At 31.3% G+C, this 24,514-nt stretch overlaps 5 protein-coding genes across 6 annotated transcripts in view; 4 read left to right on the plus strand and 1 right to left on the minus strand.

Annotated features, from left to right (window-relative positions):
* Positions 1-3,852: 3,852 nt before the first annotated feature.
* LOC106768827 (GDSL esterase/lipase At3g48460) lies at positions 3,853-5,301 on the plus strand. Its single transcript, XM_014654177.2, has 2 exons — positions 3,853-4,543; positions 4,613-5,301. The coding sequence occupies exons 1-2, from the start codon at positions 3,905-3,907 to the stop codon at positions 5,117-5,119; spliced, it is 1,146 nt and encodes a 381-aa protein (XP_014509663.1). The 5' UTR covers positions 3,853-3,904; the 3' UTR covers positions 5,120-5,301.
* A 2,519-nt stretch (positions 5,302-7,820) lies between these two features.
* Positions 7,821-9,075, minus strand: LOC106768828 (RING finger protein 141). The gene is made up of 5 exons (XM_014654178.2): positions 8,885-9,075; positions 8,645-8,807; positions 8,489-8,555; positions 8,153-8,357; positions 7,821-8,074 (listed from the first exon to the last, which is right to left on the minus strand). The coding sequence occupies exons 1-5, from the start codon at positions 8,959-8,961 to the stop codon at positions 7,864-7,866; spliced, it is 723 nt and encodes a 240-aa protein (XP_014509664.1). The 5' UTR covers positions 8,962-9,075; the 3' UTR covers positions 7,821-7,863.
* A 1,093-nt stretch (positions 9,076-10,168) lies between these two features.
* LOC106768829 (30S ribosomal protein S21, chloroplastic) lies at positions 10,169-11,184 on the plus strand. Its single transcript, XM_022783528.1, has 3 exons — positions 10,169-10,657; positions 10,752-10,857; positions 10,982-11,184. Exons 1-3 carry the CDS (start codon positions 10,200-10,202, stop codon positions 11,009-11,011), a joined length of 594 nt encoding a protein of 197 aa, XP_022639249.1. The 5' UTR covers positions 10,169-10,199; the 3' UTR covers positions 11,012-11,184.
* A 4,088-nt stretch (positions 11,185-15,272) lies between these two features.
* LOC106769512 (26S proteasome non-ATPase regulatory subunit 6 homolog) lies at positions 15,273-19,291 on the plus strand. Its single transcript, XM_014655153.2, has 8 exons — positions 15,273-15,494; positions 15,579-15,693; positions 17,579-17,669; positions 17,750-17,895; positions 17,992-18,211; positions 18,297-18,405; positions 18,620-18,788; positions 18,884-19,291. Exons 1-8 carry the CDS (start codon positions 15,359-15,361, stop codon positions 19,056-19,058), a joined length of 1,161 nt encoding a protein of 386 aa, XP_014510639.1. The 5' UTR covers positions 15,273-15,358; the 3' UTR covers positions 19,059-19,291.
* Positions 19,292-21,229: 1,938 nt separating this feature from the next.
* LOC106765480 (uncharacterized protein slr0889) overlaps positions 21,230-24,514 on the plus strand; it is an 8,546-nt gene continuing 5,261 nt past the window's right edge. For both annotated transcript variants that reach the window (XR_002668642.1, XM_014650122.2), the window contains exons 1-5: positions 21,230-21,543; positions 21,661-21,789; positions 22,004-22,198; positions 23,841-23,888; positions 23,965-24,093. Coding sequence is in view for 1 of the 2 variants with exons in the window: in XM_014650122.2 (XP_014505608.1) it covers positions 21,409-21,543; positions 21,661-21,789; positions 22,004-22,198; positions 23,841-23,888; positions 23,965-24,093 (636 nt within the window). In the remaining variant the exon portion in view is untranslated. The remainder of the gene's footprint in view (positions 21,544-21,660; positions 21,790-22,003; positions 22,199-23,840; positions 23,889-23,964; positions 24,094-24,514) is intronic.

The following is a 24,514-nucleotide window of genomic DNA, read 5'->3' on the forward strand; positions in this document are numbered from 1 at the left end:
CGTTCATCTATCTAAACTCAATTATATATCCAGAATTAGTATATTTAATAGTGCTTATGAAACATGTACTTTTAATATACTTTTTTAGTCAATACCTTCCAAAAATAAAATCAATAATTTTGTAAAAAGATATTTAAAAACAACCTTTGTCTAGCTAAATGTGACACAACATAATAAATCAAACGATCCAAGTATTTTAAAAAAAAAATGTCTCTAAACCTCTCTCTTCTTATATTTTACAAGTTATATATCCTTCACTCTCTTCTCTTCTTTCTTCTCCTTATTCTTCATCCCAATTTAATACAAAATAAAATATAAGCATTCATCAGAAACTAAATAAATACTTTGACAAAATATTTAACATTTTAATATTGATTTTAGAATTATGCTATTAATTTTTAATTGAAAAAATAAAATATTTTGAAGCAAACTTTTCTTTACCAATGCTGATATAAGCTATTAAATATACAATATTACAAACTATTTTATGATTTAATAAATAAAGGATTTATAATTTTTTTATTAAACTATATTTTTCTCACTAATGTAATATTTAAGTATGTTTAGATGTTGCCTAATCATTTGTCTCATACATGTCTTGCAAATTAAACAGTAATGCAAAAAGTTACTCAAACCAACCCTTTAAGCCATTTCATGAGCAATGATATGATAAATATTATATAGAGATATTCTGATTCAAAATAAAAGATTAATCTTTCAAAACAAATAAACAAAATTGAAGGAAAAATTATCTTCTTAATAAAAATTGTTCTATTAAATAAAATTATTTTAGATTTATTTTATTTATTAGAAAAATAAGTTAAATTAATGAGGTAATCATATACAAAGCATAAAAAAGTATTAACACGTTCCTCTCATATAATAAGTCTACTCTGTATAAATTTTACATTTCCATATAATACTGATATTGATTCTTTTTTACACATATTTTGTTTTCTAGTGTCACTCCTCTCCTAAAAAACACTAAGATGAAGTATAAAGAAATAGCAAATATTACGGATTTAATTAAAGTGGCCCTTCCTACAAAAGATACGTGGGTTCTTTCCAATAGCTAATCTTTTTCTTATCTTTCTTAATATCACTTGCCAAAAATATATTTTTATGTGATTTCCCCTAACAACTAGCTACTCATAAATAAGTAAACACTATAGTCATAGTTCTACAATTTAAAATAAGTGAGAACATTTCTATATCACTCAAATGCATTCATATACATCCTATTCTACTTTTATGAAAGCTCACCTTTAACCCCAAGGTCAATTCGTAACATCTTAGAATACTTTTTAGGACCAAAATGTTTACATATAAAGAGTGAATCATCAACAAATTACAACGTGCTTAAGGAGATGTTTTTATTTTAATCCCACCTTTACTCCTTATAAAAGATTGAACTTTGATATATTAACAACTTTTCATAACAATTTTTTTACAACGGACATGTGTTATTATTTTATTAGTTTATTTTAATTTAATTTTTTAAAAAATATTTAAAACGAATTAATAACGAATCACCATGTATATGTTGTCAAAATTAGAGATGTCAAAAAAATCTGCGAATACAGGTATCCACGGGTAAAACCCGTGGCGAGTAGTTACTACCCGCGGGTAGTAAATATCCACAGGTAACGAGTATTTTAATATCCGCTTCTAAACAGATCGGGTACGGATAATATATTACCCGATCCGCGGGTACCCGTTATCTGAAAAAAATAAAAAAAAAAATTTATATATTTTTTAATTAAATTTAATTTAAAATAAAATAAAAATATATTTTATTAGGTTAAATTGAATTAAAATTATATTTTAATTTAATTTATATTATATTATATTATATATATATATATATATATATATATATTTGTAATTTTTTTAAAATTTTATTTCAAAATGTATAAAATATTTTTTTTTTCGGATATCCTCAAGTTTTAAAATACCCGTGGGTTTTAAAATATTTGTGGATATTTTCTAAACGGATACCCGACAGATAGCGAATACATTTTTATCCATACAGATCGAGTTACAGTGGATACTATCTATACTCGATCCGACCTGTTATCATCCTAGTCAAAATATTGTAAAAGAAGTTTGTTAAAAAAACATTTTTCTAAAAGATCCTTATTTTCTTTCTATTGAACTGTATTATCCCTCAATCACAATAAAAAACAAAAGGAAGCTAATGAATAGGTTTTTCGTGATTTAAATTCTGAGTTTCATTAACTATTTTAGAGCTATACATCTTTCTATCGATTTCTATACTTATAAGAAATAAGATTAAAGTTTTTAAGAAAATAAATCGTATTCTCATAGAAAAATATAGTATTATTAATAATGTTCATAAAATCAATAAATAAATTTCCTTATTTTAAATTTGTGAAGAAAAATAACAATCTTCTAGAATTGGGCTTGTATATAAGATTTCTTTTATAATAAGAATAAAAATCTTTAATTCTAATAGGTGTGTTGGTGGCTATTAATGAAAGACACAACAAAGTAACTAAAGATAATAGCTCACGTATTTACTTACACTATATTATAGCCTTTTTACTTTCATAAACTCACCGTCAAAGGGGTTGGTTATATGGGGACAACTCAATGAATTATGTCTCAATAATTACAATTTCAATCATTTTAAAAAAAAGTCCTTTTTCATCTCCTCCCCAATATATTTATGGAAAGTATTATTGAAATTTTAAAATAGACGGCTATTTAATGCCAATAACAAACTTTTACTTTTTATTAATTTTTAACCTATATTTTTCAAAAGTCAGTAAACTTTTATCTGTGTTATTATGTTTTATTTTTATGTGTGAAAATTTTATCTAATAAAATAGAAGAAAATTATGTGTGTACAGAAGTGTAGGTTCCCAGCTACCTCTTAGGAGAATAATAAATGTAAGAGCGGCATTAGATCTACACGTCAGGACGGTGCATGAGAATCATAAGAGTATGGGCCAAAGTCAATTCAGGAACAGACTATAGATTTTTCATTTTCTACATTTTACTTTTCAAAAATAATTATTTCCTATTTTCTAAATTTTAATTTTTTTAAGAAATTTTTATCTTTTATTTTCAGGAATTGTTTTATTTATTTAGTCGAAATTTATCTTTGATTTTTCTTCTTTTTAGAAAAACCTTTTTAGTAAAAAAAGTTATGTTAAATAGAATTTAAGAAAATAAATATCAAAATCAATTATTTAATTAAAAACTTTTATAAGAGAACATTTTTAAATAATTTTATTTATTTTCATTTTTTATTTTTCTTAAATTTTTAACAATAAATGACATAATCTAAATCATTAATATATTGATAAATTGATATAAAGTTGTTTAAAACTTAATTAATAGTTTTGAGTTTGAATCTTAGGTATTTTCGTTAACAAAAAGATGAAATCTAAAATCATAGTTTTTAAGAAGTTTTATTCAAAATAATAAAATTATTGAATAATCTTATAACTTTAACCCTGAATTTTACTTTTAGCTTCAAGTGTAAGCAATGTATCAATTTACAAGTAAAATACTATTAAAAAGACATTGTTTTTTCTTGAATTTTGAATCTTCATGCACTACACTAAATTAAAAAAAAAAAAAAAACAAAAAATTAATATGGTTTAACTGGGCCTATATTTTATATTTCATTAAAATTAAGTCATAATTGAAAATGTTTTTATAAAACCAATGGTGTGAGATAATTCGAATAGGTTCTTATAAATAAAAAATAGTTATTTTAATCTGCTTTCACTTAAAATAGAGTCAAATTATATATATATTTGAAAAAAAAAATTGTTGAATATTAAACCTTGAGGTAATGGAGTGTTATATATATAAGATGAAAGTGTAGGAAAGTGGGAACTACTTCTGTGTGGTAATTAAGGTACCTTTTGAAATGGCTTCCTCTGTGACATCCATGTCTTCTTCTACCATCCTCCTCATTACCATCTGCACACTGTCCTCAATTCTGTCACTTCCTTATGCAACAGCATCTGTGGAAGGAAGGACAAGACCCTTTAAGAGGGTTTATGCCTTTGGGGATTCTTTTACTGACACCGGCAACACCAAGAACGCAGAAGGTCCAAGCGGCTTTGGCCATGTCTCAAACTCTCCCTACGGTACCACTTTCTTCAACCATTCCACCAACAGGTACTCAGATGGAAGGCTTGTGATTGACTTCGTGGCCGAAGATCTTTCTCTGCCTTATTTGCCCCCTTATCGTCACCGCAAAGGCAACGACACTTTCGGTGTTAACTTTGCCGTTGCAGGTTCCACAGCCATAAACCACTTGTTCTTTGTGAAGAACAACCTCTCCCTTGACATCACTCCTCAGTCCATCCAAACTCAGATGATATGGTTCAACAGGTACCTGGAAAGCCGGGAATGTGAAGAATCAAAGTGCAAAGACTTCGACGATACTCTATTTTGGTTTGGGGAGATCGGTGTCAACGACTATGCCTACACTCTTGGATCTACCGTCCCAGATGATACCATAAGGAAGCTTGCAATCAGCAGTGTCTCAGGAGCATTACAGGTAATATATATTACAGTGGTTTTGGTTTTCTGATTTTTCGTCTTGATGAAGTAAAGTTGTAATTTGCAGGCATTGCTAGAGAAGGGTGCGAAATACCTAGTCGTGCAGGGTTTACCTCTGACTGGGTGTTTAACATTGTCCATGTATCTGGCTCCTCCAGATGATAGGGATGAGCTTGGGTGTGTGAAAAGTGTGAACAACCAAAGCAACTACCACAACCTTGTGCTGCAAAACAAACTAGAGGAATTTAGGAAACAGTACCCCCAAGCTGTCATACTTTATGCTGATTACTTCAACGCCTACCGGACTGTCATGAAGAATCCGACCAAGTATGGATTCAAAGAAGTGTTCAATGTTTGTTGTGGATCAGGAGAACCACCTTACAACTTCAGTGTGTTTGGCACGTGTGGCACACCTAACGCCACTGCCTGTACAAACCCTTCTCAGTACATAAATTGGGATGGTGTTCATCTCACTGAGGCTATGTATAAAGTAATTTCTAGCATGTTTCTGCAAGGAAACTTCACCCAACCTCCGTTTAATTTTTTGTTGGCAAAAAAAGAGAGGGCGGGGTGAATGGTTCACCCAAGAATAACGTTTGGGATTTGCTTGTCCTAAATGCTTTGATGCATCTGATTATGTATCTATGAGTGAGGGAATATTAGGTTTTATCTGTTTTGCCAGAACTTGTGTCCACTGCATCATATATATGAGAAGTTCAAAGGAGTATATGTTATGTCGTATTTGTATTATCTTCATCTCGGATTCAAATTCTGCTGGTTGGATTAGATATATGCCTTAAGCTATTAAAAATAAAGGATTGCAGAGAATATATAGTTTCGTTTTATGGGTTTAAAAAAATTAAGGAGAAGTCAGTGCAGTAAAAATTAGAAACGAGCGTGTGAATTGAGCAGCAATAAATAGGAATGGTGAATGGAGTTAAAGATGAAGAATCTAGAATAATGGACCACATACCACTAAATTCATGCAAGTCTATTTGAGGTCTGCACATGCTGCTGCTTCTGGACAGTTATCTCTCCTTCCTTCCTTACCTTTCGGAAAGAAATATAATTGAAAGAGTATGTTAAATAACAATAGGATAGATGTTACTATTTATAAAAAATATTAGAAACGAACTAAAAATATAAGTTATCACATAGTTATCACATATATGTTATTAAAAAATTATTGAAGAAAAGTTATTAATTTTTTTCAATTGAAAAATAATCATACAAAACCAAACCAAATCTTCCTAAAAATTTCTCAAAAAAGTGTTTTTATTAATTTTTTTTCACAATCACTTATATGACAATTTGTGATGGATCTGTTTTAAATATACAAATCAATAAAATAATAACATAAACCTTCCACAACATTTAAAACCAACCGAAACATAAGATAATAATAATAGGACAATGATATTTTAACAACTTTTGGACAACAGGACACGTGTCACCATTTGATTGGTCTATTTGAATTTATTCTAAAAAAATATTTGAAACGGACCAATCACAACCTGCTATTGTCAAAAAGTTATAAAAAAAGAGTTGTTAAAAAGACTTTTTCCATAATAATAATAATAATACCAAAGTGAAAATGTTTCCTTTAAAATTTTAATATACTGAAAAACGAAAATCTAATTGCAAAATTAAATTTGCCGATAAAAATAAAACTCTAAAATTAGATTTTTCAATTAGTGGGAAAATTATAAAAAAAATACATATCAATTATTGATTCACTATAATGTCTCATGAGATGATTTTGCTTATATATAAAAAAAAAAAAAAATCAATGTCTCAATTCATTGGTAAAAATTTCACAATAAAGATATGGTTGATTTGTAAACTTCCCAGGCAAGATTCTGTTTTACAATCTCTAATTCTTTTTTGTCCACTATTTATGGGAAAACGTTTAATTATCATAAAATGTTTTTAATTCACACAAAATTATACTAATGATTATTATTAAAGCTAAGATAAAAAAGGCCAATTTCATTTAAAAAAAACTATAAAAAATAGCTAAGTTAATTTTTTTTAACCACACTTAATTATTATTATTATTATTATAACAATAATAATATGAATAATAGGAAGAATAAGATGAGCAAAAATAACAATGATAATTAATAAAAATACTATAAGTAATAATTTTTTCAAAAAATTTAACAGAACTTCATATTCAGTGTATTTAATGATGTTTGGTAACATTAAACACATAATTACGAATTAGAAGAGTTGGGAAATTGTTTAAAACATTAATTATAAGTATTACTCTCCACTTCACACAAGAATCGGTCCAAAAATGGTAGTGGATTTCGTCATCATCATATAAAGTACACATCTCACTTTATTATTTAGTAGTTACTAAGATTTTTCTTTCCTCTCCACTTCACTATCATACCAGAAAAGTATGAAGGGTACTTCATTTTCTTGTTATATATGTATAATTTATATATGATATTTTTTTTCTGCATAAATGATATTTCTATTTTATTTTCTTCTAATGCAAAGTCAGAGAAGTTTAGTAAAGTGGGAAGGCAATTATGATGGTAAAATTAAGATTATGGACAGAAATAATTATGTATATATTTATCTTATTTCCATTTTTATGCTCAAATTTCTAAAAATATCTTTAGTTTATATAATGTAAAATAATTTACTTTTACTGTTTTTTTCTGTTGTATACTTTCTTTTATTTAAAAAACTCTTATCTTGTTATACAATATTTTATTCTCCCTTTCAATTATTTAACTCATAGGATATATTAAGTTCATTTAAATTTCAAAAACACATTTCCTTTTATACAAAAGTTATTTAATTAATAAATAAAACGAATACAAATATCCTCATTTATATGTCGAAAGTGAAATGAGATATAAATTTATTTTATAATTAATATATTAATTTGTATTTTAAAGAAGGGATACCCAATATAATCAACCTCACAATTATCCTTTTAGCATCCCAAAATCAGTATTAGCTAGCAAGTGAATATTTCTTTTTTGCCACTAAGTTTTATTACAAATAAATACAAAAACACTTCAATGAACAATATAATCTTTCATCCATTTGTATGACCATGGCTTGGTTTTCACCAATCATCATGTGATTTTTTGAATCTCAACTTTTAAATTACAATTGATTATATTAAGAAAATATATAAAAACTGAACTTTTAACTCAAAAATAAGATGATAAACACAATAAGATCAGTTGATGCAGTAGTGCAAAAACTGAGTGATGGACAACATAATCAAATAGATTGTTTGGAAGTAAAAATGACCAAATTGTATAAAAAGATGTTTAGCATTTTTGTCTTGAACTAAAATAAGTAGTCGTAGTACATAAGGAAAACAGCATCAGGAGTATATTGGGGAAGATTATTCACAAAGAGATAAAGACGCAACACATCTTCTCTGTTTATGGTTTGCATATCAATCACATCTCTACTACATGTTAGAACCCACAAATCTCCCGAATTAACTCTCTTTAAGCTTCCCCTGCAAAATGGACAAGATTCTGACCTTGTGTTCCTGCATCATAAAGTCAAAACATATACATTAACCATTAAGAATAGGTTAATTTTGAAGGGGAGATGAGGTTATGATTACCAGTCATTGTAACAATTTATACACATAGCATGGCAGCAATTAGGCAAAACCATTTTGGTGGTAGATTCCAAGCAAATGCCACACTCATGCTCTCTCTCCAACTCCTCCTTACTGCTTATCATCTCAGTGTTGTCATCATTTTCTTCACCAATTTTAGCTTCTACCAAATCACCATGAAGTCGTTGGAGTGAAGGTAATATAACACCTGCATTTGTAGATTAATTAATGAATGAAACTTAAGCACAAAAGTGGAGAATATTTTGAGTGTTAATCAGAAATATATAGTTTAACTTCATTCAAATTTTGATTACATGCTGTAATATACTCAGTACTTACTGTAGAACTCCCTTACGGTTGCTTTCCTTCCACTTGAATACATATCTGATTTTCCATTAGTGTGCACCTAAAAACAGAAATATAAATGAGAAAATCGAAGAAAGAAGCCATGAATTCAGCGTAGAAAAAAAAAAACAAAGGGAGAGAGACACAAACCTTATACACAAGCACACGGAAAAGATTAAAATGACTGGAAGGTAGACAGGAGCATGAATAATCCATCCATTGAAAGAAAAACAGAAAAATCGGTGCCAGTTTACTGTATACTAACTTCATTTGAAGGTAATCCTGGCCATTCCCCTTTGGAATGGAAGCTGCCCTGCGAACAATTGAACCGATATCCTCTTTATGCTCAAGCAAATCAACAGAATAGGAATAAAGAAAGAGAGAACTTACAGCACATTGGCATGGTGGATATCAGCCTCAAGTGCCTTGAGGGAATCCATGAAAGAGGGTGGTTGGTAATACTGCATTGGTGAAGGTATGAAGTATGATCCTTAGGGTGGAGAATAAATGGAGTCATAGAACAAAGAAAAATGGGATGGAAAATTGTTGGGAGTTGAGCCAGTTGACCAACAAACAGACAGAGAAAAAAAGGCCTTTGAAGACGTCAGTGGCGTTTTCTATCATTCATTAATTCTATTCAACGTTCCCATTTCCTATCAAAATTCAATTTTTTTTTCTCTACCTACAACTTTTCAATTAATAAAAATATTTTAAAATAATAAACAATTGCAAAATATAATGTCTTTTTAAATTCTGTATACAAGCCTTCACCAGTAAACAAGGAGTCCTTCTTTTCAGCAGAAGAATAAATGCAGCAGTTGAACTACCACCCTCATTTTTGTCCCTATATCATAGCTTCTTTGGAACTTTCTCTTTGGATTAAAACAAGATTCTGAAATTGCTGTTTTCCTTTAACACATCAATCTCCACTTTTTAATTAACAAAATAAATTTAGATCTTAATTTTAATTTTTAAAAGGGTTAAATATGTTTTTAGTCCCTATACTTTGGGATGATTTTGGTTTTAGTCACTCTTTTAAAATAAGATACAATTTAGTCCTTCAACTCTAGAAAACTCTGGTTTTAGCTCTATTTACCAAATTTTTTAAACTTTATTTGCGGTTTCAAACGCGTTTCTAAGTTAACATTGAAGCAAAAATATGTCAAACAGTGTATACAATCCAAATGCTATAAAACTTGAAACAATAAATAAAGTTAAAAAAATTTGGTAAAAAGGACTAAAATCAGAGTTTTCTAAAGTTGAAAGACTAAATTGTACCTTAGTTTGAAAGAGGGACTAAAACCAAAATAATCTCAAAGCATTGGGACTAAAAACATATTTAACTCTTTTTAAAAAGTTAATATAACATGACGTGGTACATTTAGATTTTATAAATTTTTAAATACAAATATCTGTTAATATAGTTCACACAAAGCATCCTTAACATCTTTTTCACTTCAATAAATTTGGAGGAAAGTAATTGAATGAATTTGAAATAATTTAAAAATAATTATTTTTTATTTAAATAAATTCGAAAGTAAACAATAAATATAAAAGTAATATCTTCAATTCACTCAAATAAAAAAATTATCTTTAAATTCTCTTGTCATAAATTTCGATTTCTGCAAGAATTTTTTTTTGTATGTTTTCACAAATACCCGTGGCCATCACAAACTTTTCACGAAAAGCCCAACACAGGAAGGCCATGGACACCTGTGGGACCCAAAATCCGAGCCCAGTGCACATACTTACACTCGGCAAGCTCAACCCATACCTCTATTCTGCAATGGCTGTCCCTACAATGTTCCACACTTTTGCGCTACCCTGTCACCTTCGCCTTCCCAAAACCTTCTCATGCGCTTCACCAATGGCTACAACAGCAACGGCATCTCCGCTTGCAATTGGGAGCGATTGCGGCGTTTCAATCAAGGGCCTATTATACCCTGCACTCTCTTATACCAACACGCTTTACTTCAAATCAGCGTACAACGTGCAGATCGTAGTGGGCGATGACGAGCCCGAAGATAGAATCGTTTATCGCTTCAAGAAGGAGGTTCTCAAGGCTGGGGTGCTTCAGGAGTGTAGACGTAGAAGGTTCTTCGAGAACAAACACGACAAGATCAAAAGGAAAGCTCGCCAAGCTTCTAGAAGGAACCGAAAGAGGTTCACCTTTTTACCTCTAACCCCTCACTTTTCTTTTCCTAAGAAATCAAATTATTTACGGTTATCTGCTCTGATGGATGTCGTGCTGTGTCAGGAAGCCGCGGTCGAGAGCTTTGGCAGAAAATAAACACGATTCTGAAAAGAAAAAGGATGCCGATGGCGATGACGATACTGGTATTGATAATTGGGAACTGCCTGAGGTAGATATTCCATACACTTGATGTTCATGTACAGGAACAAACGGAGAAGAGAAAATATGACACTCTCTATTAACTACAATGTCAATCCCTCAATCTTAGGTATTTGATTCCTTGTGTTCTACAGGCCTTGTACAGGGAAGGTGACTTTAAATGATAAGTCTTGTATGTATGAAAACTGATTACACCTGTTCTTAGTTGGTATGGACCATTTTTTCAAACTTTACTAGTACCTAACTTGTTTAGATACTGAACGTGTTAGTGAATGATGATCAAGACAAAAGTATGTATAAAATGTAAAATTGAAAAAACCATCTTCTTTGATTTTCAGTTGAGATTGATTTTGAACTAAATATTGTAATAACATGACCTTGAAATTTGAAGTTGAAGTAAAGGTGGAGTGCATGTTTGGATAGAAGTTTTACAACTGAGCACTAAACACAGCCAAAGTTAGTTTTGCAAGCTCCGTCTGTAAAATGAATTTCATCTTAAGTTTGCAAACCTTAATCTAAAAATAGGCTTAATCTTTGAAAAAGGACCTGTAGTGGAGGCGGGTATGGTTTTTAGCGATTATGATAGAGCTTTTTGCATTTTTTTTTTTATGAATATTGTGACTGTTATTAAATTTCTTAGAAACGAATTTGAAGTTGTAGGGATCAAAATTTCTGGTTGGGGAGGAAGAAGGGAGGGAAAGCAGATGGAAAGAATAAGGAGAGGCAAAGAGCCAAATGCAATTTCATATTATTTGATGATAAGTGAGGTAAATTTATACTTAATAGAAGGGAGATTTAACTGTGCATGGAGGCTAACAAAGTGAGCTAACTCCCAAACATGGTGATAACGTAGTTACTAGAAATCACAAATATTTGAATAGCCACTTGACTGTTGGGAGCGTTTGAAGCATGTACATGTGTGATATAGCTTGTATTTGTTTGCACATTAGCAACAGGGGAAAATATATAGAAGCAACAAATACTTACTTCTGGCTATAAAACATGCAGGTTGATATCTCCATCATTAGTTCTCTAAAAGTCGTATTTCGGTTTCTGTATTTATAGTTAAATTTGCAAGCATAAGAATTTTTATTTTTATTTTTTACATTCGTGCGGGCTGACCCATGTTATTTCCAGAATGTGTTACATTATTATATGAACATATGTGATTCTTTAGTAACTCTTATAAAGTTTAGTTGCATCTCTTGTCCATAAATTACAGAAGTGAAACTGTTGTCACATTACACCTTGACCTAAAATTGTAAAACATTGAGTTTATTTCACATCTTTCTTATTTTGCACATTACCTGAAGTAAGGAGTGAAGCTTTCCTGTATAAACAGGAGGCAAGGTTTCTAAGAACGAAGGTTTGTTTTTAGAGAGAAAGAGAACAAAGAGACAATTAGACTCACTCTAGTGTTTCACGAAAGTATCTTTCCACCTCTTTTAAGAAGAGAAAAAAAGACATATATAAAGTTGAAAATTATAAGCAATACTACCAACAACAACAAAGTCGACAAATTATACCCTACTTATTGTGCTTAACACCTTGCCTTGCCAAGACATAGTTTGTAATTAATTCTATCCATAATTGTTCTAAGAAACTTAAACTTGGGAACACCTTTTTGGAATCCCGAAATACTCTGAATCCGCTAATTAAAGGGTTTAAAGCCAAAGTCAATGAAGAAATGACTTTTATTAACATTAAGCCATTGTCTTGATAAGAAAATCTCAGTTTATGGTGTTAAAAACTTTTTAATATAAATTTTGACTATCATGTTACCACCATTAGCTTCATTAGGGAGCATGTTCATGGCCTTATAAGCAATGCAAATACAATACATAATTTTCTACCTTTCATAGAACCATTATACTGAGCACTGATCATTTTACTAACGAAACCTAATCTATTAGCCAATATTTTAGTAATAGTTTTAAATAAAAAGTTGAAAACCATATTTATAGTACTTAGTATTATGAATTAAAGATAACAATGGGACGGCATGATGTTTGACTATTTCATCTTTATTTTTGAAGTAAAAGTGTATCTATCTCATTTTCATATTAATGGGTATAAAATTTTTGTCTCATCCCTTTCTCATAAAGTATAAAATTTTTATTTCATTTCTATTGTTTTTAGTGAATGGATATTAATTAAAAATCTTTTACAAAAAAATAAAAATTACAATAAAGAAAACATCATTATTAAGTAATAAATGTCAAAAGGATACATATTCTTTTATCTAATTGTCAAAGATCAACAAATAAAGTATAAATACATATATTAATAATATCAAATAAGTTAGATAAATCTTAAACAATCACAGAAAGGAGTAAAAATATAAAATGTTTGTCTTAAAAAGTAGGTTACCAAATTAAGGATAATGATATTTAGACAATATTTTTTTGACAACATTTGAACATTAATCACGTGTCAATCTATGATTGGTCAAAAATTACTCCACAATAATGTTTATGATTATTATTATTGATTGTGGAGTAATTTTTGACCAATCATAGATTGACACGTGATCAATGTTCAAATATTGTCAAAAAAATGTTGTCTAAATATCATTATCCTCAAACTAAAGACCAAAGAAAAGTTTATAGGAGTTTTTTAGATTATCTTATAAATTAAAAATGTTTTAATATTTAAAATGAAAACGAGTATAAAAATGAATACACGTATTAAAACAAATACGAGGATAAAGACATAATAAGAAGAGTATATATTTAGTTTCGCTCTTATACCTAATTTAAAAGAAAAAAAACAAGATATTATCTTTAGCCACTCAAGAATTATCCATCAAAATCAAAGATGAGTTTAAATAACACATGAAAGATGATGAATTCATTCTTCATCCTATCATCGAACACGAGACTTTTTAAGAATAAGAAAAGTGGTATTAAGATTCATATACGAAATAATCCAATCTTGTTTGAAAACTTGCGCCACAACATTATAAACATAAAAAAAATGATAGAAATTGTCATTAAAACCGTCGGGTCCATATACACGACTAGCATTAAAACTGAAAACCACAACCCACAACTTTAATCTTATTATGTGAAAAGGAAACTATTAAGAAAAAATTATCCCACTCAAAAACTAGACTAGGAACATAAGTAGTCAGGAAATTGTTCATGGCATTAAAATATATAAAATATATTTTCTTTTTTATTTTTTGTGTGTATCCGTAAATACTTGCGAGTTTTAAGATACCCGTATATATTTTCTAGATGGATATTTCGAATTGCAGGTAGACACTATTCATGTCCGATCTCACCTGTTGTCATCTCTAGTCTAAATGTTAATAATAAGAATATTTTAATTGATTAGATAAATTTATATTAAATATCGTATAAACTTTCACATGTGTTAACATTCAAAATCCATAACCATTTGATAAGAATTCTTTGTTTAGTCATAGCAAATATATTAAAATAATAAAAAACCTGTTAATTATAAATCGAGATTTAAAGAGGTTGATTTTGTATTGCGTGAAATATACACAGGACATCGGGATATCATAAGAAACAAATAGTGCGAGCTTTAAACTATTTAAAAGAAGTTTCAACCATAGAAAAATTATTGACAGAATAAAACAATAAGTTATATATTTTTCTTATGCTCCAGTGACTTATATTTGAAACAGTAGGTTAAAACATTTGGAAGTTTATAGCATATGATTATTTTTAACATTTTTTTTTTCAATTTCATACACATTGTTTCTTATGTAAACGTTCATATTTTTCATCAAAACAGAATAATTACTTACTTCCAAAATTATTTTAAAAAAATATGAATTTAATTATAATTAATTACACATTTAATTAACGATTGAAATAATTCAATTCTCGCAATTTTTTCAAATAGAAAATTGAAAAATTCTAGTTGAATTTGTTTAGCTTGGACTAAAATGACTTCCTAGAAAGATTTAAGCACACTGTTATCGTTAAAAAACCACAATTAATTTTAAAAAAAACTATATAATTAAGAATACTCCAATAAACAAAGAAGAATGTAATTTATTGAACTATAATAATTCAAATAGCAAAAGTATTTGCTACTGAATAACAAATCAAAATAAAACTAGTATAGTTAGTCTATTAATTCCTCCATTCTAAACAATATTTTTATATTTCTTTTTTGTTTCATAATAATAATAATAATAATAATATGAACAATTAGAGGTAATTCATATCGAAAAGGACATAAATGTACTGAAAATTGAGAATATATTTGTATAAAATTGTGTACCTTGATTTTAATAGTTACTATTTTGAAAAGAAGGGAATGTAATTCCGTAGTTTATAATTAATGATTAATATTATTATTTTGAATTTAATAATTAAGTGAATTTAGGAAAGAAACTTGTAACTTGGGCTACGCATCGTTTTGTTGCGAGCTATATATCAAACAGAAATAAAGGAAAAGAAGAAGACTGCATTTAGAAAAGTGAGGTGAAGGAAGGAAACGCAAACGCAAACGCAAAAGCGATAGCGGCAGTGATGGAAGGTGAAGAGGGTTCTCAGCAGCCACAGTTGGTCCTCGCCGACAAGCTCTTCCTTCTCCGGCAACCGGATGTGCAGGACATTGACAAGGTTCGCTACAAAGAGGATGTTTTTACTCACGTTAAGGAAAACGGTAACACACTCTCTCTCTCTCTCTCTAATCCGCTTTTTCTATCTTCTTCATCTCATACATGTTATCACTCTTTTTTCTGTTCAGATATGGTCCCTTTGTACGAAACCCTAGTCGCCGATTCCGTGTTGGACATGGATCGTGCCCTTTTGGATTCCATGCGAGCTAAAACTGAGGACGAGCTTAACAAGATCGACGAAAAGTGAGTTCCTCTCTCTTCATCCCTCGCTTTCGCTTTACCTACGATGCTTGCGCCGACCCCCGATTTGGAATTTGGGATTTGAAATTTACTAGGTTAAATTGGGAATGTTCGTGAATCTGAAGGGGGAGTGATGAGGACCGCTACCACCGTAGGGTGTATGACCCTAATATGTTAATTTTATTTTCCAATTACCCTACCGTCTTATTTGTATTTTGGTTTCTGTTATTTCTTGTGCATCTTGCTAGTTGTTGGACTTTCGTATTTCATGCTGATTGATGCTTGCTGTCATCGTCGTTGTTATCGTCGCTTCGGTTTTGCTCTGCACCTTGGTAATAGAATTGAAAGAAATGAGGTGCGGGATGCCTGACACTGAAGTGTTTTTGAAGTTGTGAATCCGTGTTTCTCTTAAGATTATCGCGACTTAAAGTTTTTTCCTCTAGCAAAGTTTATGGAGTTACTCAATAACGTTTTATGTGGAAACAATTTTTGTGTTGAATTCAATAGGATAAGTTAAGTTACATGACGCATTTGTTGTGGTTTGAGACTTGAGTGGAGAGAATATTTTATCATAATTTTATTTTGAGAGTTAGGACAAGAAATTAGTTGCAAGATAGAGATTGAAGACGACAATCCTTGGAAACACATGGCTCACCGAAGTGGTAATAGATAAAGTATGTGGAATGCAAGTTTAGCAAGATTCAGAATAGCTGTATCTTATCGGTAATTATTTGATAACATACAATACCACAAACTACTCATTTTAAGTATCTTCGGTGCACACCAAATTATGAGGAGATAGAGGGTGATGTTGATCACCAGATCTAGCAGGGTAGATGAAATGGAGGGATGCTTGGATGTGACTCGTGATAGAAGAGATAGTATTAGGAACACAACCATTGGATAGAATTCCCATTATATAAAAAAGATGGTAAAGCCTCAGCTTTAGATGGTTTGGGCTTGTTTGGAGAAAATCTACTGGAACAACATTAAGGGGAGCTGACTGGATGGAAGATAGTCCAACAGTAGGTGGTAGAGATATGCTAAAGAAAACTGTAGGTCAAACCTTAAGAGGAACTCAGAGGTAGCTGGTCCGGCTTTGCACATAGTATAGGAGAGAAATCTATGGCATCATAAGACTCATGTAGTTGACCGTTCCTAATGGAAAAGACTTGATTGTCATTGTTGTTGTATGCATGAAAGTAATGGTTTTTCTTATTCTTATATATTTAAAAGTTTGTTACAGACCAAGTTACCGAAGGCTTGTGTGGCTATAAATGGCTGCCAAGCCCAAAATATAAATGTTACATGTTGGATGGCATAGTAGTGACTGTAATTTAAGCAAGGGAATTGTTTTAATAGATGTAAATTCACTACACAGACATAAAGATGTGTAAATAATGTATTATGTAGGTTTCAAATTTTATTCTGAAGTGTTTTTCTTCAGTGTTATTTTCACTAAGAAAAAGATGAATTACCATTGTACCCTGTAAAATATAAATTTGAAGGCTGACTGAATTGGAGCTGTCACATTACGATCCTTGCCACTTGGCTATAAGAGGTCACATCTACAGCATTGATTCTCTTAGAGTTGTCTCAATGCATGAAATTTGTCCTACCTCTGCAGCAGTAATGAATGGTCCACATTCCACATGCTTTCTGGGATAGATTGTTCTTGCTTTTCTAGGTTGCATGTGAAAAGAAGGAAATTACGTTATATCCCCAAAAACTATAATACCAGAAGAATACAAAATGAATAGACTGGGATAGGTGTATTCACTCCTGCATTTTCCATTTGTGTGATTCCTTGGTATGCAAACTATGATTTCTGGGGTCTGCTCTATGATTCTTGCAGTCATTATAATACATTTTGGGTGCCTCTTTTTAGGATTGCTGATGCCGAGGAAAACTTAGGTGAGAGTGAAGTTCGGGAGGCTCACTTGGCAAAATCCCTGTTTTTCATCCGAATTGGGGATAAGGTATATAACTATTATGACCTGCTTATTTCACTTGTGCTACTTGAATTGAATTTTGGTAACACTCTTTTTTTATGTACCAGGAGAAAGCCCTGGAGCATCTCAAGATAACAGAAACCAAGACAGTAGCAGTTGGCCAGAAGATGGACCTGGTGTTTTATACTTTGCAGCTTGGTTTCTTTGATATGGATTTTGATCTCATTTCCAAAAGCATTGACAAAGCCAAAAAGTAATGTTTTGAAATTCAAACTTCTGCAGTTATGCTCTCTGCCATATTTTCCAGTTAAGAGTTGTTTTTCTAACTCTTTGCAACATGTGGTGGCAGTTTGTTTGAAGAAGGTGGTGATTGGGAAAGGAAGAATAGACTGAAAGTGTACGAAGGCCTGTATTGCATGTCCACTCGAAATTTCAAGAAGGCTGCCAAATTGTTTTTAGATTCTATTTCAACCTTTACAACATATGAACTCTTTCCTTATGATACCTTCATATTTTATACGGTTTTGACCAGCATTATATCGTTGGATAGAGTTTCCTTAAAGCAAAAGGTATGGTGATTCTTTCTTGTTTACACTAATTGTCCTTTTCTTTTTACTGTGTATCATAAATTATTAACAAGTTCATTTGCATCAGGTGGTAGATGCTCCAGAGATCTTGACAGTGATTGGCAAAATCCCATATCTTTCAGAGTTTTTGAACTCCTTGTATGATTGCCGATACAAGTCTTTCTTCTCAGCATTTGGTGAGCAGACATCGGTCAAATCTCAGTAATTTTGAAAGTTTTGATGCCTCAGTGGAGACACTCTAACTATGCATGAATTATTTTGCGATATAATTTAAGAATTTGTGGATATCATCCATGTTGAATAAGAACTTCAATATGCCGATGGATAATTACTTCCTATCTGTTTGGACCCATTATTAATAGTATTGTTTCATTTTTAAATTTATTTCAGCTGGCCTAACCGAGCAGATTAAGTTGGACCGCTATCTGCATCCCCACTTCCGATATTACATGAGGGAGGTCAGAACTGTTGTGTACTCCCAATTTTTGGAATCTTACAAAAGTGTAACAATTGAAGCCATGGCCAAAGCTTTTGGAGTGACAGTGGATTTCATTGATCTGTAAGTAAATGCATTTTACAAACCCAATTTTGGTTCAGTACTTGTTTAGTTCTTAGATGCCAAGGAAAGTTACTAATTACAGTATCTGCTTCCAGGGAGCTATCCCGTTTTATTGCATCAGGGAAACTTCATTGTAAGATTGATAAGGTTGCTGGTGTTCTTGAAACTAATCGTCCTGATGCCAAGAATGCCCTTTATCAAGCAACCATTAAGCAAGGGGACTTCCTATTGAATCGGATTCAGAAGTTGTCACGTGTTATAGATCTTTAGGCTATCTCTTGCATTTCAGATCCAAAGTTTATTGGAAAGGCAGAGATAATGACATTTTTAAATCTGAAGGACATCCTGTTAAATTCATTTCACTATGAGGGTGTGAGGCATGATATTTCTGTAGTTCTCATTTGATTTTGGTTTAGTAATGAACAATCGAATTTACCGAATTTAAAATTGTCAATCAGTTTTCAATTATTTTGGTGATGAATATATTCAATTGTATGACTGGCCGTTTCGGCATGCATGCACCCTAAACGCTTGATCATTTTGCTTGCTTGTAAAGCACACCATCCTTTCATTCCGTTACCCCATTATTATTCCCTATTGCTAGGTTGAAACAGGACATGGTACGCTATATTACCAATTCATGTGTGCCGCGAGATAGACAGCACTAGGTAAGCTGCTCTAATTATCATCGAGTTCCCTTATGTTGTTTTTCTTCTTCTTAATGTTTCCCTACAGATAGAATTAGGTTAAGGCTACCATGCCGGTGCCTTAATTCCTAGGATCAAAGTTGGTTATGTATTCTGAACTATGTAATTCAATATATCTTGTTTACTTATACGATAGCTCTTGGAAAGGTAAAAGTTATTTCGGACGAAAGTTCCTTTGGTGAAACTATTAACTTGATAATTTTTAAAGGTTGATAACAAATTTGTTGGAACTAAATGTAAAGAATTAACTTGAAGGTGTTTTATATATTATAAAAAAATTGCTAATTATTTTCTTGAGAATGAAATGATATTAGCATTTTAGAATGGAGAGTACCAATAAGATGTGACATTGTTAGCTGATAATGTATCATTTTAAGTATCTGACTGAAGATACAAAATTAGGTTTCTTTTTATGGAAATTTAATATTAAGTTTGCACGTGTTTAAAACTCAAAGCAGTAGATGCATTAAATAATGTGAATATTCTGTTTGTTTTATAGTGCTTTCATCAGTTCATGAAAGAAAACAATTTAAAATGATCCCAGAATCGACAGTCTATGCCTAATCAAATGAAAAATGATTGATTACTCATCAAAAGGTACGTCATGAACTTATAAATGAAATATGTACTCTTATCCAATATAAAAACATAGTTATCTTCTAAAACAAGTAGTTAAGTATAAAAAATAGATGATAATTTAAGAGTTTTATCTGATTATACATTTGGTGATACTATAATTACATTGGTTACATTTTCTGAAAACTCTACTCAAATACGAAGAAATTGTAAAAAGACAGACAATCTGGAAAAGCCATTGCAAGAGAAACTTGTAAGATTGCAAAGAATAGTTTTTTAACAAGTCTATAGACACGTAAGACCTCCTTGAGAAGATTACGAGTGTTGTGAAAATTCTTGTCAATTATTCTATAAACAGAGTGTGCTCTAAGCTTACCTGTAAAACTCTATCTTCCAAATATAGTTGAATGAATATCAAAATGGGTGCTAAATTGTGTGTATTTCTCTTTAAGATATTGAAAGCTAGTTAGCGAATCTTATCCAAAATCTATAATTGTGTGTTTTAGTTAACTTTAAAGAGACTTATTCAAAATATATTTCCACTTTATCTAGAAAACAAGTAAAAAACTACTCTGATAGACTTACGAGTAACATGCTAAAATAATAATATTAGTTCATGTAATTATATCAAAACATATTTGGTTAATTTAGAACTAAGTATAGTCTCATCATACAAATGAAATTATATTAAAATCTTGGTGTTTTTATCTCTTGCCTAATTTGTCTTTAAACCTGTTCAAGGATTAATTTATTTTATATCACAGAAATATCAAATGAAGTTTAAATTCGGCAAACAGTTTTAATTAACAAAACCCGACATCCCTTCTGAGTTTTTGTTCTTTACAGCACAAACTAATCCATCAGAAGAGGTTTACAAACATAAGAAATAATTCAAAAATATCTAAAACCGTTATTAAAATAATTTAAAGAAATTTTGAATTCTTTATGTTTGTTTCAGTTCATTGAATTTTCCACTGAGTGTGTAGAGTGTACATATTTACTACATCAATCCATCCGAATTATTATAGTTAATTTATAGAAAAAAAAAACTTAAAAGTGTGACATATTTATTAAGCAAATTAGTAAAGAGGTGAGAAATGAAATGAAATGAAATGAGAAGGAGTAATTATGGAGAGGAGTCATGTTTCCGACAGCTTTAGCCGTTGTTTTTGAGTGTCACAAAAACGAAGCTTGAAAGCAAGGTATATAAAAAAGCGAGTGTTGTTGTATCCATTTATACTAGTTTTATGGTTTATGAGCCACACACTCGACACTGAGTTCAAAAGGCAGCAATATATTTTATTTTATATGCGACATCGTACTCGTGGACGCATACCATGTTACCTCCCGTTCCTGTTCCTATTGCTGTTGATATCAACGCTATAAAAGATAAGCTCTCCTTTCACTTGCGACCTTGGCAACGTTCTTTCCAATTCTGGGTTCGAGCCATTGACATTTACACCGGATACAAGGTCTCTCTTTCTCTCTCTCTCTCTCTCTCTCTCTCTCTCTCTCTCTCTTATATTCATTAATATGCTTTGTGTTTTCTTCTGTTTTCGCTCCAATTGCAATATTAATTCATTGTTTAGGTGTTTCAAGTGAGAGTCAATTTCGTCAAAGATGTCCAGAAGCAGGAAGCAATGTGGGAACGACAGCACGAGCTTGCTGCCGATAAGATTTTTGCCTTGTGTTCTGACCTCGGTGGTTTCTTCCTCAAGGTGTCCCACATTTCGAAATCTATTTATTATTTGTTCTTTCTCATTCCTCTTTTTTCAGTTTTATGTGTTCGGGGTATTTCACTCCTTTATCCTTTTTTTAATCGATTGGATTTTCATTTATGGAGGGATTTTAATACTTGGCATTTTGGTTTTTGCATGGCCTTATTTTGGTTGATCATCCTATGGACTTGATGTGATGTTGAGTATGATACAGATTGCCCAAATTATAGGGAAGCCTGATTTGGCTCCGGCTGCATGGGTGAAAAGACTTGTTACGCTGTGTGATAGGGCTCCTCCTACCCCTTTTGATGTGATGAAACTAGTTTTGGAGAACGAGCTGGAACAGGGTATTGATGATGTGTTCGAGAGGTTCGATGTTGAACCCCTAGGTTCTGCTTCAATTGCTCAGGTCCGTTTGAAACTTCTGGCCAGCTATCTTATTTTCATTGCCCTTAATAATTGGCATCATTTTGAATTGTGGTAGTATTCTTTTACCTTCAAGATAAAGTGTTTGTGCATCACTCAACTGATCCATTAGAAAAATAGTTATGGGTAACAGTTTATTTGGCTATTGGTTGCTGTGGGAGGATCAGCTGCTGCTACTCGGGTCCCTGGAGGAGTCTGTGACCAGCCAGCTACCCATGGGGATTATAGGCACTTGTGAGGCTTCCCCAAGTGTTTCCAACACCTTAGTTAGTGTCTATCAGAGGAGCTTATACTCTTTACTGTGTCAGCTAAAAGGAGAAACATATTGTAACTTGTAAGGTACAGAGGTTTTGGGGACAGGTGATACTTTGGGAAGGGGTATGCAGTATGCACATGCTTTGCAATGATTTTAGTGAGATTCCCTCTAACAGTATAAGAAGATAATGTGAGTTCCTTCTGTTATGAGAGAATATTCTAGATTGGATTCATTCGCTGCGTACTGGGTTGCTTGTCTTCTGTGTGATGATTGATTAGTTGACAAGATACCAGGTTTAGCTAATCCTCTTCGTAAAAGTCAGGTTTCATATGGCTAGCATGATGGTAAGGTGGAACAACAACAATATCAATATCAAAAGATGATTGAATTTGTTTACTAAATTCCAACTTATACTAAAATTTATCGTTATTTTTGCAATTATAATGATTTTTCATTTTTTGTTTTATAGAAAGAGTCTTTGAGATTGGGAACAGTTTGTAAGAGTAAAAGGTCCATAATAACTATTTGAAAATCCCTAACGATCCTTTATTTCTTACTACAAACAAGTTAATAATCAATAAATACGCTTATAGAAATAACTGTCCTGAACTACCCCATCCTATGAAGTAAAAGTCATAGAAAACTGTCCATAAAAAGTACAAATTAGTTAATATGTTTACAAAAATTACCAATCTATAACAGGTGGCGGCGGTAACATCCAAACATGCTATAGTATACGCTACATAAGCATAGTATATTATCCACACATGCATAATAATTGACAGCGGCACTTTATCCATCATTTGCCATTGCTGATAAACCTTATAAAATAGACACTACCACTACCCTAGCATTAAGTTCACCACAGCTAGTGACTCTCAAAGTTATAGTCGGTTCAGTAAGCATCCACTATCCTTGTTTCGGTGTTTATTTACTTTAAGTGAATAATTGATGTTAATCAAGGGTTAGTTACGTGCTATGTCCAGGAAATTAAACAAATTTTTCCATGTTTGCTATTCTTAAACTATCTTTACTCTTCTATTTATTATTTAAATTTCTATTTCGTTTTGCCAATGCGTTCTGTCTGGTTGGTGGCAGAATAATTTTGAAGAGTAAAAACCTTTTTTGGTATGTAGCATCGTATATTTTCAAGTATTGTAAAATCTAAAAATACTTGCTTTGCTTTACTTCTTGAGATTCATATTAATGTCCATATCTCATATAAGCCCTCAGAAGGGTGATAGTCAGTAAAAAAAGTGTATTTGCAACAGCCTTGAATTATAAAAAAAAGTGTATTTGCAACAGTCTTGAATTATATATTAGGATTTAGTACCATGCAACTGACAGATGTATTATGGTCATATACTAGGTTCATAGAGCAAGACTGAAAGGTGATACAAGTGATGTTGTCGTCAAGGTAAATGAATCAAATAAGTCCAATGGATTTGATTAACCAGTAAATCTCTGATTCTGATTTCTTTTTTGTATAATAGGTTCAACATCCAGGAATTCAGGATCTGATGATGACAGATATCCATAACTTGCAAGCGTTTGCACTGTACATGCAAAAGACAGATATCAAATTTGATCTATATTCGGTGACTAAGGAGATGGAAAAACAGGTGGAATTAATTTCTTTGTTAGATTTCTTCTTTAGTCTATGTGGATTATTTGATTTCCACATGTTTTCTTCCCCAGTTTTATGGATTTGCTTGTTTTTCAATTACAGATTAATGTAGAAGTTCCTATCAAGAATAAAATGTACTGTCTACCTTCATTATGTGAAATGTATGACTGATAGGTTTAGGAATTTTGATGCAATTTATACTAGAAACATGCAATCAAGTGGTAAGGAAGTTCCCAACATATCTAACCTCTTACCCAATTGTTTTCTGTTTTCGAATGAGTTACATTTAATATTATTTGCCAAGGGCAGGAAGTCATCATTCTTACTGAGGTATCTTGGAGTATGTTGTGATTAAATCTCATACTGAATCTTTATGAATGTGGTGATGGTATTATTGATTCTTTCCCTCACTCCCG

The sequence above is a fragment of the Vigna radiata genome, chromosome 7, assembly GCF_000741045.1.
Source record: "Vigna radiata var. radiata cultivar VC1973A chromosome 7, Vradiata_ver6, whole genome shotgun sequence".
In the NCBI taxonomy this organism is placed as follows: domain Eukaryota; kingdom Viridiplantae; phylum Streptophyta; class Magnoliopsida; order Fabales; family Fabaceae; genus Vigna; species Vigna radiata.

Excerpts from the sequence above, each read along its gene's own strand:
- LOC106768827 (XM_014654177.2), top strand. The coding sequence starts at position 3,905 with ATGGCTTCCTCTGTGACATCCATGTCTTCTTCTACCATCCTCCTCATT. Across the intron at positions 4,544-4,612 it reads GTGTCTCAGGAGCATTACAG|GCATTGCTAGAGAAGGGTGC; the intron begins GTAATATATATT and ends TGTAATTTGCAG.
- LOC106768828 (XM_014654178.2), bottom strand. The coding sequence starts at position 8,961 with ATGCAGTATTACCAACCACCCTCTTTCATGGATTCCCTCAAGGCACTT. Across the intron at positions 8,808-8,884 it reads ATCCACCATGCCAATGTGCT|GGCAGCTTCCATTCCAAAGG; the intron begins GTAAGTTCTCTC and ends AATTGTTCGCAG. Across the intron at positions 8,556-8,644 it reads TCCGTGTGCTTGTGTATAAG|GTGCACACTAATGGAAAATC; the intron begins GTTTGTGTCTCT and ends TTCTGTTTTTAG.
- LOC106768829 (XM_022783528.1), top strand. The coding sequence starts at position 10,200 with ATGGACACCTGTGGGACCCAAAATCCGAGCCCAGTGCACATACTTACA. Across the intron at positions 10,658-10,751 it reads TCTAGAAGGAACCGAAAGAG|GAAGCCGCGGTCGAGAGCTT; the intron begins GTTCACCTTTTT and ends GTGCTGTGTCAG. Across the intron at positions 10,858-10,981 it reads ATAATTGGGAACTGCCTGAG|GCCTTGTACAGGGAAGGTGA; the intron begins GTAGATATTCCA and ends TGTGTTCTACAG.
- LOC106769512 (XM_014655153.2), top strand. The coding sequence starts at position 15,359 with ATGGAAGGTGAAGAGGGTTCTCAGCAGCCACAGTTGGTCCTCGCCGAC. Across the intron at positions 17,670-17,749 it reads TCATCCGAATTGGGGATAAG|GAGAAAGCCCTGGAGCATCT; the intron begins GTATATAACTAT and ends TTTATGTACCAG. Across the intron at positions 18,406-18,619 it reads GTCTTTCTTCTCAGCATTTG|CTGGCCTAACCGAGCAGATT; the intron begins GTGAGCAGACAT and ends AATTTATTTCAG.